At 47.3% G+C, this 14491-nt stretch overlaps 1 protein-coding gene across 1 annotated transcript in view; it reads left to right on the top strand.

The window, feature by feature from the left end:
• Positions 1 to 14491, top strand: part of LOC119440475 (uncharacterized) — a 21446-nt gene continuing 6955 nt past the window's right edge. The window contains exons 1-2 of the mRNA XM_049662934.1: positions 1 to 103; positions 233 to 2115. Coding sequence (XP_049518891.1) covers positions 251 to 2115 — 1865 coding nt within the window. The 5' untranslated portion in view covers positions 1 to 103; positions 233 to 250. The remainder of the gene's footprint in view (positions 104 to 232; positions 2116 to 14491) is intronic.

Below are 14491 nucleotides of genomic sequence, written 5' to 3'. Positions count from 1 at the left end.
CACGAAGGTGCACGTCTTCAAGTTCCCGAGAGATCAAGCTCTAAGGGACGCTTGGATTCGCGCTGTGCCACGGGAAAACCTCACGGTCACCGAACATTCCAGGGTAAGTTTTTTTACTTAGGTGTTAGTTAATTGAAAGAATATAAACGTACATGTGTAAGTGGCTCATGAGCCGCATGTTTGTGTGACCTGTAGCCGTCGGTTTGCTGATTGGAGCGTATTTTTTTTCTAGGTATGTGAACTTCATTTCATGGACGAGGACATTATTCGAGACGCGACGCATACAGATCAAGCAACTGGCCGCGTAATGACAGTGCCGCTATCTCATGTGCGCCTTCGCCCAGACGCTGTACCGTCGAAGTTCCCGAATCATTCGAGCTACTTGTCCAGAAAGACCGCGAGGAGGGAAGATCCTGACTCCAAGCGCGCGCGAATAGAGAATGCAGCCCTTGAGAAAGCCATCGCTGAATCCAACGAGGCATTTATCAGAGCACGCGAGGAGGATAAAGTCAACAGTGTGAGCGAACTTGCCAACCACTTAAGGAGCCAAGGGATGAAGTTCTGGGATGTTATCGAAAGAAATGAAAGGCTTCTTCTCATTCACATTGTCGACGATGAAGCACCGTGGTTGAAATACTCTGTTTGCGTGAAAGGAGATTTGAGCGTGACACTACACGTTATGAAAACGGCCGTAAAAAAGCTCGGTGCAAATCTCTGCGTTCCCGAAATCGCTAACAGTAAAAGGGGTATGGTGGAACTCCTGGAAGGCATCGAGAAGTGGGACTGTGACCTGATGTCCAACTCAGTCGCTGAAATTTGCGAGGCTGTTTGTTTACTGCTTGATCAGCTTTGCACATCCCAAGCAGAAGATGACGCCAACTGTATTCAATTTCGGAAAGAGCAAGTCACCTTGCACCTATCGAAAAAACAGCGCAGGCGCTACTCTGCTGATTTCATAATGTTTTGCTGTATTGTTTTCACTATATCGCCCCATGCATACGCGTTCATACGTAGCCATGGAAGTATCACCTTGCCGCATCCTATGACGATAAGATCAGTGTGCTCGTCTTATGGTATGAGTCCTCAACAAGAGCATCAGAGTGAAACATTCCTCAGCTACATGACAACAAGAATTTCTGACCTGAAAGATGACCAGCGCTTTGTCACAGTTATGGTTGATGAAATACATATAAAACCTTACTTTGACTACAAAGGAGGCAATATTACCGGCGCTGCAATTAATAGAAATGAAGCTGCTAACTGTGCGCTCGTTTTCATGGTGCGCAGCGTGACGTGTAAATTCAAAGAAGTTGCGCACATCGTGCCGGTGCACCGAGTAGAGGCGGAGTTCCTGCAAAAGACGCTTAAAGACGTGATTTGTGGGCTGGAAAAGATTGGGTACCGGGTTATGTGCGTCGTCAGCGACAACAACTCTGTGAACAGAAAAGCGATGTCACTTTTCGAATCACCTCCGTGTAACAGAATTGTGTACCAACATCTATCAGACCCTTCAAGGCCGCTGTTCATCGTTATAGACCCAGTGCACATTCTAAAATGCATACGAAATAACTGGATCAATCAGAAGAATGACCAAATTTGTTTCTACTTCCCGGAGATCCAAGGAGACACACCAGAATCAGAGCGAATGCAAACAGCGTCATTTGCAACAATCAGGGACCTTCACAGCAAAGAGTGTGACCAGCTGTTGAAATATGGCTATGGGCTGTCAAGAAAAGCCCTCTACCCTTCGAGTCTTGAAAGGCAGGACGTAAAGCTTGCTTTACAAATCTTCAATGACTATTTACCAGAGGCGTTACGTGCTCTTGGAGCAAAGCACAACCTATTCTCTTTCGAGGCCACGGCTACATTCGTCGAGATCATACTCAAGTGGTGGAAAATTGTAAACGTCAAAACTCCATGGAAGGGAGAAAGGCTTAGAGATCACTTCCAACAACCAGTGCTTTCCATTGATAACGATCCAAAAATTGACTTCTTGCACATGTTTCTGAAGTGGCTGGATGAGTGGAAGAACAAAGGTTTTGACAACGGTACTCTGACAAAGGAGACTCACGCTGCTCTCGAACACACCACCTATGCGCTTGTTGAGCTCACTAGGTACAGCTTCGAAGAGCTTGGAATGTCATATGTCCTTTTAACACGAAAGTGTTTTATGCCGGGGTCCACCAAGACTTCACTGACGTATTTCCGTCACGGAAATACGTCAGCTTACAATGTACACGAACATAATACAAAGAAAGAAACCAGAAGAAAAAGTTCCACAAACATGCAAAATTTGGAAATCGAACCCACGACCTCTCGGTCCGCGACGATAGATCGCCGAGCGTTTAACCCATTGCGCCACAAACGCATTTGCAGAGAGCTACACAGACGCGCCTTATATATCTAACACTCCTCCATGTTGTTATATACCTAACACTCCTCCTTGCTCGGGGCGGTGCCGCCGCCTACGAGAAGAAAAGAGAAGTACTGCATTATGACACTAACGCGCACCGACAGTGAACGCTTCGGTGGTCTCAGCACTACGACGCCTCGATGCCAGCATTCGAAGGGACGCTGGCATCAAGAAGCACTACCAACGCCACCTAGGTGGCGTTCACCGTACTCAGCACAGCGGAGCGTGGCCTCCGAAATCAGCTCTGAAAATGTTTCTGAAGTTGATCGCGGAGGCTGCAATTACGACGCGCTGTACGCGCTGATTTGACTCGGTGACGATTCAGTTACGTGCTTTGTCTTGCGCGTTGTATTAGTGTGTCAGTTACGTGCTTCGTCTTTCGTTGGTAGTCGTGATGGAGGAGACGTGCCACCAGGCGTCAGCGTGCGTGCATCAACGCCTAAGGGCGCTTTAGCCACAAAACACCAATAGACATTATATATCAATGTGCAATAAACATTACACTACTTCTGTGAAGACACGTTTCACTTTCGTGTTCTATACCGATTCCTATATAAGAGGGATCAACCACATTTTTTACCACTAAAGTTGCTCAAACTTTGTCTTGCATTCTTTACAAAGTTATTCCTCGGAATTTTGAGAGTGACAGCCCACAAACAATTGTCATGAAACAAAACACCGACAGCGCATGCTTTTTATGCTAAATCTTCTCAGGCTGAAATATTAAATGTGAAAACAATAAAAGAAGGCCGGCCCACGAAAGAGGCCGCGTTTGTACCAGAAAGCACGCCTTCGTGCATACCGTTCGCCACCAGCGTTTCTCGGTAAACATTACGGTTACGCAAGCTGCATTTGCCGGGAAGTGTCAGAAACAGTCAAGGATCTTTGAATGCTATCGCGTTCCACTCTTGAAGGCGAAGCTTAAACGTCCTCCAAATTTTATGAAGAAAGGTTTGGGTATAGTGAAACAAACAGTGATATGTTGTCAGAGTGGATGATTGCTGCTTTGCGATTTTGTATATTGTAACATGTGATTCCGAATAATATGTGCGTACGCACCAGCAAAAGTAAATGACCGGCTAAGCTTTTTTCAAGAAATATTGCAGTACATGAAAACAAACAGATGTTTTATAGTGTTAGAAGATTTCAATTGCGTTTTGAATTCGGACAATCGTTCGCGTGATGAATATTGGGCTGACAAGAGCGATGTGTTCCTGAGGGGGGCCATAGGAAGAGCCCTGTTGGAGGACATTGCACTTTATGTGAATGGAGGTGATAATCAGCATTATAATGATTTTCAAGGCAATAGCCATGCAAGGTTCGACAAAGCTTATCTTTCGCAAGAAATTGCCACACTGTGTCGTGATTACAAGGTGCTGAAAAGAGCAGTTAGCCAACGTTGTTTATTAGCCTTCTCGATAGGGATGAAGATCACCGTAAAACCTAGACTGAAGTGGGAAACATGGAAATTAAACGCGAAACTCCTAAGGGGTGAACAATTTCTAAAAAGTGTACGAGCAGAAAATTGCTAAAACAAAAAGCAGCTATCAAAGAAGATGGGTGGGTGATGGGAGAGGTTTAAAGAAGCCGCAAAAACGAACCCCATAGAGCGAGCAGTAGAAATACGTTTTGAAGAGTGCCAAGAAGAAAATAACCTGAAAATATTTGGCCGCAATCTGCTTGTTTCGCTGCAAATGACGTCGAAAGACGATTCTGCCGCCCCTCATGCGTAACACCCTCTCTTCTACCACTCCTCACGCACTTCCCCTCCCCTCTCATCCCTCCCATGATGGATGCAATGGAGGTTTTGCTGAATTTAATTCGAATTTCCCGCATGCGCCCTGCTCTCGCGCCATATGTTGGGACCTGTTATTACTGTTGGCTTAAAGCTGGCTACATAGCCGCGGCTTCAGTCGGCTTGGTTATAACACGTAGCGTCTCTTCGACACCATTTCTAACGCGTTGATTTTTCATTTACTAGCGTAAAAACCAGTCCAATGTGTACTCTTAATTAAATGGGCGCTGCGGATCACGCTTATGTACATATATTTTGCCTCAAATAGGCCTGAGGTTTCCTTTGCGCGGTGTAGTGTTGATGTGTATGACCGCGGCGCGCTTGTTCCTGCATGAACGGAATGGATCTTGACCGATGAAGTGGCAACAAAGCATGCTTGGGAGCTGAGAAAAAGTATGCGACGAGGAACTAAATAGTTGAGATTGAATACAAAGGGAAAATATGTAGAGACGCAGAAGAAATCACTTATGCCTTTAAGGTACATTTCAGAAAACTTTTCAAGTGTAGAATACCGAGAAAGCATGGTTATGGGAGCAATTTTCTAACTGCTCTACATAGATAACTTCTCTACCTATAAACAGGAAGATGATCCATAGATATCAGAGCAAAGGAAATTGAAATGGCCATAGAAGACCTTAACCTTGGAAAATCGCCAGGACCTGACGGCTTAACAGCAGTTTTCTACAAAGCCTTCTGCTCGCAGATAGCCATCGTATTAGAACGTGTTTTTAAAGGAGGGGTATCAACCCGGTCGTCTGTAACCGTCCTTTAAAAGGGCGTATACAGTAGAGCACTGCACGGGCCCGGGCCGGCCCGAAAGCCCGGGCCCGGCCCGGCCCGCGGGGCGGGCCGGGCCGTCCGAATCGTTTTGTCGGCGGGCTCGGGCCGGGCCCGGGCTTATAGCCGCGGGCCCGGGCCGGGCTCGGGCTTGAGGCCACGGGCCCGGGCCGGACTCGGGCTTGAAGCCACGGGCCCGGGCCAGACTCGGGCCCGCTCATTGAAGGGCCTAAGTAGGCCTTCGAGCACACGCGACCGTTATGAATTGCATGGTTCAATGCATTCTGTGCCAAGCTGAAGTGACACGTGCAAGATGACTGTCATCATCATCATCAGTCTATATTTATGTCCACTGCAGGATGAAGGCCTCTCCCTGCGATCTCCAATTAACCCTGTCTTGCGCTAGCTGATTCCAATTTGCGCCTGCGAATTTCCTAACTTCATCACCCCACCTAGTTTTCTGTCGTCCTGGACTGCGCTTCCCTTCTCTTGGTATCCATTCTGTAGCTCTAATGGTCCATCGGTTATCCATCCTATGCATTACATGGCCTGCCCAGCTCCATTTTTTCCGCTCAATGTCAATTAGAATATCGGTTATCCCCATTTGTTCTCAGATCCACACCGCTCTCTTGACTGTATATCTTATCAGATGACTATATCTTATCAAAGAAAATAGTAAAACAGATGAAGTTCTCATTTTTAATAGCGGAGCTGTTTCAGCCGGGCCTAATGTGTCCGCTGAATCCAAAAATGTGGGCCGATCCTGGCAGCAGTGCAGAAAGGCTCCAAGCGCAATGGCACATACACCTGTGAACTAGCGAAGCTGAGCCTGGATAAGTCTAGCTAAGAATAGTGGGGACTAATTGCCTATCGATAGGCAATCGATAGCCAATCAATAGCTAGTCGATAATCGATCAATAATCAATAAATTCTCGGAAATGCTGGGGATGACTTGGTAGTGCTTAGCCTAGCCCAAATACGTGGCCAATACCTTACGATAGCCAATAGGCAGCCAATCAATAGCTAATCGATAATAGATCAATAATCAATAAATTCCGATAACTTGGTAGTGCTTAGCCTATCCCAAATACGTGGCCAATATCTTGCAATAGAGAATCAATAGCCAATCAATAGCCAATCAATAGCTAATCGATAATAAATCAATAATAAATAAATTCCGGGAAATGCTGGGGATGACTTGGTAGTGCTTAGTCTAGTCCAAAAGCCAGGACTAGCTAGGTGGCCATCATATCCGCAGTCTCTTTAGCATTGCGCAGTCAGTGCAAGCTATGCTAATTTGTTTTTTCCTTTTCCGTAAAAACAAGCATTGTTTCCGCGTAAGGAAAAATTAATTATACAAAGAACCACTCCTCAAACCATTTCCATGTTACCGCTTTTGCGATCGCACTATTACCAGTGTCGATAATATGGCATTATTTTAGCGCTAAGGCCAGTTACATTTTGCTTCAATGCATAAAACAGCGTTTTCCTCAAAAAGTTAATTGGAACGCCCATGAATTTTGTCGGGCATATTGAAAATTAATATCTCGAAACTGGTTCAGTCCTGAGAATTCGTTCCAAGTGGACACGCCTTGCGAACTCAGCGGCTATAATTCGTAGATTGAAAGATGTGCCGTAAAATAATTAAAAAGTTAATTCGCGTAATTATGTTAAATATTCAAGTAGGCGTTTTTACCATCCATTAGGCCATCCATGTCAGAATTAGCTTGTAAATACAAAAAACAATTAGCCTCCTTAGAGCGTCGTCGCATTAATGCGAACACAAGAAATCCTGAGATATGGTCAATTCCATACTTCAGAACACTCTATAAGCATCAGTCGTTAATACATGAACTTCCATTCACTTTCCACAAATACAAAAATGGCGGTAATTTCAGTAAGAAGGAGCTCAGCTGACACTTTGATCACTTGTAATGTATCTGATGTGATTATTATTCTGCCTTTCTGTATGGTTCTGAGTATATAATGTAAATCCTGTTTCGTTTTCTTAGAAAATGTTGATCTTGTAAAATTCAGTCTCATGCTATGTTGTATAGCTGCTGCTGTGCTGTTTTGTATAGCTAGCATTGTTATTGTAGTGTTGTTTAAAATGCATTCTGTTAAAACTTTTCCAATTCTGTTAAATCGCCGTTACGCAAATATTCTTTGCCTTTCCATTCATAGCTATTTCGTTTATGAGGAATTCCAGCGATAGCTGGAAATATATGTGAATTATTTTGCATGTGTGGTCTTTCGGGTCATGTCAAGCTACATATGTAGCTTTTAGTCCAAAATGACCGTCCAGCATCTAAACTCGACGATAAATTGATTTGATTTGATTGATTTCGTCGGACACTTTGAAAATTATTATCTCGAAACTGGTGTAGTCCTGAGAATTTGTTCCAAGTGGATACGCCTTGCGAACTCGGCGGATATAATTAGTGGATTGAAAGATGTGCCATGAAATAATTGGCACAGTAAGTAATGGCCGCCTCATCGAGTAGTTTAGATCAAGGATTGTAACTGTGCTATCTGCCACAGGCAATCTTTAAAAATTTGGTTCAGCTAAAATGAAACGCCCTGTATATTTGCATGCTAAATGACATCATAGAACCATATCGTACAAATCAAGGTAAGTACATGCGCACCACCAGAAAAATAGTAGCACAGGCAATGGGCCGGATTACTGATGTTACGTGGGAGAAACAGATTTCGGCATTTTATTGCTTATATACTACAGCTGATTAAACCTCGAGAAGGTGAGGCTGACAGATACGGTACAATCTGTAAGTAAAAAAAAGGAATTTTTTCTTACAGGCCGGGCCTGGTCATGCACACGCGGGCCCTAGCAAAGCTTAGTAATGAACGCCCGGGTCCGGGCCGGGCCCGGGCTCAGTAACACGGGCCCTGGCCGGGCCCGGGCTTGGAACCACGGGCTCGGGCCGCCCGGGCTGGTCTCGGTCATGTACGCTCGGGCTCGGGCTTTGTATTACGGGCCCGGGCTGGGCTCGGGCCTCGTAAAGCGGGCCCGGGCCGGGCTCGGGCCGAAAAATCAGGCCCGTGCAGTGCTCTAGTATACAGTCTTAGTACCAAAAAGCGATGACGCGAAAAAACTTAAAAAGTCACAGGCCAATTAAGCTTCTAATTATAATTATAGTTCTCGGCGTCTCGCGACAGGCGGTGAGAAGAGAGAAAGAAAGGGAAAGAAAGACAAGGTGGTTAGCCAGTGTAAATACCGGCTTGCTACCCTGTACTGAGGAAATGGGTAAAGGGAATAAAAGGTGATAGAAGAAACAAATAAAAAAAAGTTGCAGTGGCTTAGCTCGGCTATGCCAGGATATACGTAGCGTTAGCAAAGGTTCAGCTGATTATTCTTAGCTTTCCTGGTTGTCTCCTACGCTCAACCGCTAATTGCCAGGCAACTACTTCGGGATCCAATGAGTCAAGCTTATCCGTTCTTCTGCGCTGTTGAGCAGCATTTGCGCTCTCCTTCCCCATGGCTATACCACACTGGCAAACGCCAGTCAGAAGCGGAGCGGCCCCAGCGCAGTGTCAGACGGCGACTGCACAGCGAGCGCGCGCCGGCGCCAGTGCGTCTACCACGGCTACGACGTCACTCCTCTGGAATGCGCAGACCGGCGGCGGTGAGTCGCGCGCGGCGGCGGCGGAGTGCGCGAGAGGTGCCGGCTCCGGTGGCTCCGGTGCGCAAGCCGTGTGACATCACTGATCCTTGCGCATGCGCAGCACGGCTGTTGATGTGCCGCGCGAAACGGGCTTGGTAGGCCAGTGTAGCTAACGCTACAAAATTACACCATCTTCCCGTAGGGGAACCCTGAGTAGTATGCGAAGCAGCCATGGGGTCGACTCAAGGTAGTTTTATCAGCTGTATCAACTTGGACATGCAGCAGCACCAGCAACGCGCAGAACTGTTGTCGACGCCGTCGGCGTTTTGCCCGCGTTCGCACCGAACGCGTGCTGCGTTGGTTACTGTTGCCGGTGCCTCTGGGGCGCCTACCGTCGCGCCACTAACCTAAGCTGCTTCGCGTTATCGCGCGCGGAGCCGCAGGTGTTGCCATTCGTTGCGCAATCCGGAGAGGAGAGGAGCGTCGGAGAGGAGTGGAGGAATGCCGAGAGGAGAGGAAGGGGAGGAGGGAGGAGAGAAGATGAGACAAGGAGACGAGGGGGAGGAGGATGCACATCCGCAGTAGGGTGTGGACGCCGCACGGTGTATGGAGGAATGGATGGAGGGAGGGAGGGAGGGAGTGACATAGCCCCGAGCATAAGATGCTTCGCATCTAAAATTGAAGTAAGAAAATTCGCGCGATAACGCGACCCTACGCGCTACAACATTCAAAGCCGGTCGCACAATTCACAAGCCCTTAAGAACTTCAGCAGAGCCCTTAAGGCCTTGAGTTATGAAGCCCGTCTAGACCAGTGTCCTAAAGCTTTTTCCTCTGTGGGGGCGATTGTCCAGTTTTTCAAGCGCAGTCGCGAGCACTTTTCTTGCCACATTGTAGCAGGGACAGTCACAGAGGAGGTGCTTCATTGTCTCCTCGCAGCCACAGTTGTCGCAAGCAGGGCTGTCAGCCATTCCAATGCGGAAGAAATAGGAGTTCGTGAATGCCACGCCGAGCCACAGGCGGCACAGAAGAGTTGCTTCCGCTTGTGGTAACCCTGGTAGAAGACGGAGTTGCAGACGTGGATCCAATCTGTGGAGGCGCGCGTTGCTGAAATCACTGGTGTTCCACAGAGTCTGCGTAAGCTCGCGTGCGAGGGAACGAAATTTTTTTGTGGCTGCGTCTGTTCTCGACAGTGGTATCGATACAATAGGGGCACCATCGTGCGCCTATCGGGCAGCGTCATCCGCACTATGATTTCCCGAAATTCCGCAGTGACCCGTAACCACTGGTAGATGATGTTGTGCCCCTTGTCGGTTGCGTGATGGTGAAGTAGTCGGATGTATGCGACTAATTGTGCGTTAGGTCCGTGGTTCAAAGGGGACAGCAGGCACTGGAGAGCTGCCTTCGAGTCACAAAAGATGGACAATGACTGTGATGATTTGGGACCAATAAGTTCCAGAGCTGCACGGATAACTGCGAGTTCTGCAGCTGTCGATATTGTAATGTGAGACGTCTTGAATTGGATGGTGACAGATTTCACGGGAATTACCACTGCTTCAGCTGAACTTTTGGAGGATACAGAACCGTCCGCGTAAACGTGGGTGCGTTCTCTGTGCTTTTCATACATGAATGAATGCACGGTTTGTTTGAGGGCGATTGATGACATCTCCGTTTTCTTTTTGATACCGGGAATTACAAGAAGGGCTTGGATTGGATGCAGGCACCACAGTGGTAGAGATGGTCGTGCTGCAGGCATGAAGTTCGACGGTAAAGTTCCATCTTTGGCGGCAATAATCCTGCTAAACGCTGAAAGAGGTCGAGCGGCAGGAAGGGAGGCGAGATGATGCGATGTAAGTCAGGCGAAGTGCCTGATGGATATCCTTAAAGCGTCGACTTGAATGTACGTATTGATGGGGTGGTTATGCGCGATGGCTATTGTTGCTGTCGTGGATGCACACCTGGGAAGGCCAAGACATATTCGCAGAGCTTGAGCTTGCACAGACTGGAGGGCACGAAGGTTGGTCTTACCGGTGCCACTTAGTACAGATAAGCTATAGCGTAGGAGACCCAGGAAGAGTGCATTATAGAGTTGGAGCATCGCCCTCACAGATGCACCCCATGACTTTCCCGCGAGAAATCTGAGAACATGGGTTACCATGGCCAGCTTCTTTTTTAGGTAGGAGATATGAGTACTCCAGGAGAGGTCTCGATCGATTATCAATCCTAGAAAACGGTGCGTCTTCTCGTAGATGATTGGCTGTCCATTAATTTTGACAACATACGGTCTCATTGTTTTGCGCGTGAAAGCGACCATAGAGCACTTCTCTGATGACACCTCCAGACCTCGTGCTCGAAGATAACCTGATGTTACTGTGGCCGCTTTTTGGAGTCTGGCACTCACCTGGGGACGCGTAACTCCTGATGACCAAATGCATATATCGACCGCATAGATCGACACATGGACGGATTGCGGAAGGAAGCGAACCAGGTCGATGAGCACTAGATTAAGTAGAGTGAAGCTCAAGACTCCACATTGCGGTACGCCACGGTAGGTGTTGTGCTGCGATGTCACACCATCCTCTGTTTGCACAAAGAATCACCTGTCCTTCAAATAGCTGAGTATCCATCGAAAAACAAGGCCACCTAGGTCGACATCGCCCAAAGTGTCCAGGATGGCTCGATGAGCTATGTTGTCATAAGCGCCTTTACCATCCAGGAACGTCGCCGCTGACAGTCTATTTAGGGTTTTTTCGTGCTGAACCGACGAGACAAGATCTATGACGTTGTCTATAGAAGAACGACCGCGTCGGAAGCCTCCCATAACGTCAGGGTATATCTAGTACTGCTCTAGGTACCACTCCAGACGTGTCAGCACCATCCTCTCCATCACCTTTCCTAGACAACTGGCCAGAGCAATGGGACGATAAGACGCCACGTCTAGAGGTGACTTGCCTGGTTTGAGCAGAGGTACAAGGCGGTTGGACTTCCATGCAGCAGGAACCACTCCTTCACGCCACGAATTATTGTACACGTCCAGTAGAGCATGCCGGGCTGTTTGACCGAGGTTGGCAAGAGCTGCGTACGTCACCCCGTCAGGCCCAGGCTATGAGGAATGTCTGCACGCTGCCAATGCCGCTAGCAACTCCTCGATGGAAAACAGATTGTCCATACTAGAATCCCTCGAGATGGGAATGTCATAGGGATCATGCGCGGTGAACGAGGACGGGTGGCCGGCAACCTTCAAACTGAAGTCCTCCGCTACGTCAATCCCTCAGCGACCTTGGTAGAGAGCCAGGCATTTGAAGGGGTGCCGTTGTTCCGGCGATAATCGAAGACCGCGCACCGTCCTCCATATATAAGACAGAGGTTTATGTGGGTCAAGAGAATCACAGAAAGTCTTCCACCTTAGAGACTGCAGTAAGTTGATCCGACGCTGGATCTTCTTCTGTATGCGTCTCGACTCCCTTAAGTCGTAGATGGGCTTGGTGCGCCGGTAGCGTCGTTCAGCGCGACGGCGAATTGCTCGGAGGCGTTTCAATTCCGCTTCGAATTCAGAAAATTTCGGTATAGGCCTAAAAACGCTTGTGGCTTTTTGAGCAGCGTCATTAATTAGCTCCTCGATGTTTCCAGGTACACAGTTCTGAGAATTTTGACACATCTGCTCCTCGGCCAGTCGATGCGTTGAACTGTGGTATAGTGTGACTTGCTGATGCCTTCGACCGTGATGGGGCTGATGGGGCTTCAGCCCCCCCCCCCCGAAATTTTTTTCGTGCCGGCATGCACCGCCGACCAAAACTACCACTAACGCCGGGAATAATAATAATAATAATAATAATAATAACAATAATAATAATAATAAGTCTTATTATATGAAAACAGGAAGAAAAATGGGGGGAAAAACATAACATAGCACTATATTCAGTGCAGCATAAACTAAAGCAAATAAAGGGGCGGAAAGTCATACAGTATTCCATATGAACAAACTCATTAAACAACAAGGATTAGTTTGACTGAAAGTAGTTGTGCAGGCTGCATAAGGACAGAAGGTCTATTTCTCGTAAGGCGAGGTTATTGAGTAAAGTCCGAAGTGTATGTCGAAGCATTTGTTGACCATAATTCGTTCTTGAGTGCGGAATGTCCCGTTGTTCAGGTGTCCTAGTGTCATAGGCTGCGACATGTTCGTGTAGGCGAGCTATGTTCAATCATTCTGCATTCTGTCTACAATGTCTTTTTCACGCTCGAAAGACATTTCGGCACGAACATTGCGAACTCGGGCTGGATTTTGTGGCACCTGGGGTGGATTTCGTGGCACCTGGGGTGGATTTCGTGGCACCTGGGGTCACTTAACGCAAGGAGCCCCATCCGAGCACAAACTTTCAAGGGCTTTTCGATAGCGAGCGGGCGCGTTGCGGCATCTCGCAGCGGCCGCGGAATCTACGGAGCGCATGGATTTCAATTCCGAAACTGTATGGGTGTAACGTTCTCATAAACTTTTGACGCGAAAGGTGCACTGACATGTCCAAAGGCGTGCTTTAAATGATTTTCAATTCTGGAACTTTATGGGGTTAATGCTGTTATAAACTTCGACCAACATGCGTGCACTGGAGCCCTGGTGTCCAAGCCGTTCCAGAAATGAAAGCACGCGCTCGCAATCTTCCACACACACGAAAATACTAAATATTACCGTGACTGTGAGCTAGCAGCCGATAATTTTCGCCAAATATTTTCAGGACGCGTGCCCAATGTGATCGATCAGCTGGACCAGCGCAGGCAAAGTAAAATATGAGAAAACAGGAGAAAGGAAATGGCCTATTATTGAGGAAATTCTTTTTGCGGGCTACAAGATCTGGCTCTCGTTGGCCACAGATACAGTGGCCCTATGGATTTAAGCATAGGCCCCGCTGAAAACACAGGTATTTTCAGAGCGCTTCTTCGCATGCGAGCTGATTGTGGAGATACATATCTGAAGAACCATTTGGAAAGTTGCCCCAGTAATGCCTCGTATTTAAGCCCAGATGCACAAAACCAAATTATAGAAATTTGTGGCGAAATTATCAAAGAAAGCCTAGTTGCAAAAGCAGGCTGCTTCTCCATACTTCCTGACGAAACAACGGACATCGCTGGAATCGAACAGCGTACTGTTTGTGCAAGGTACCTAAACAAGGATGCCAACGACATCGAAGGAGTGTTTTAGGTTTTGACAGCGGAATAGATGCCCTCTCCCTTTGCGACTGCAGGTTCTATGTAAATGTGTACAAACTGTTCCAGATTCTAGTCACCCTTCCAGTGACCACTGCCAGCGCAGAGAGAATATTTTTTAACAAGAGTTTACTAAAAAACTACTTGCGCTCTACAATGTCTGTGGAACGCATGGTTAGACTGGTGCTTCTATACACCCACAGAGACGTCGGCATCAACGTGTCCGAAGTCATTGACCGCTTCGCTCAACTTCCCCGCCGAGAGAAGTTCATCCTTTAGATAGCGAAGCAGCAAAAATTAATGCAAGTAAAAAGCTTTGTTCCTTCACGTCCATAAGCTCGTAATTATGAAGACTTATCACTGTTAGTTACCTTTTAAAACCGCAGAAATTTTAGCCGTTTATTCTAGCAGTTAGCATCATGATCAAGCTTATCATGCGAATGCGGAAATTACGACGACATCAATAACCAATTTTGACCGACCTTGCTCATTGAAAGCCCGGCCCACGCGGCGTTTGCCAAAAACACACTCGGATATTGGGTAGTAACTTGCCGCATCATCTGTGGCTTTCGTTTGTCCTTTTCTTTCCTTTTTAGCTACCTGCTTTTATTTCTTTTTGGAACGAAGCAAAAGCCTCCTTTATTTTGGGTGCAGAGTAATTGTTGCCGCTGTGCAGGCAGTTAAATT

This window comes from Dermacentor silvarum, chromosome 2 (genome assembly GCF_013339745.2).
Source record: "Dermacentor silvarum isolate Dsil-2018 chromosome 2, BIME_Dsil_1.4, whole genome shotgun sequence".
NCBI classification, from domain to species: domain Eukaryota; kingdom Metazoa; phylum Arthropoda; class Arachnida; order Ixodida; family Ixodidae; genus Dermacentor; species Dermacentor silvarum.
This window is presented reverse-complemented; position numbering and strand designations above follow the sequence as displayed.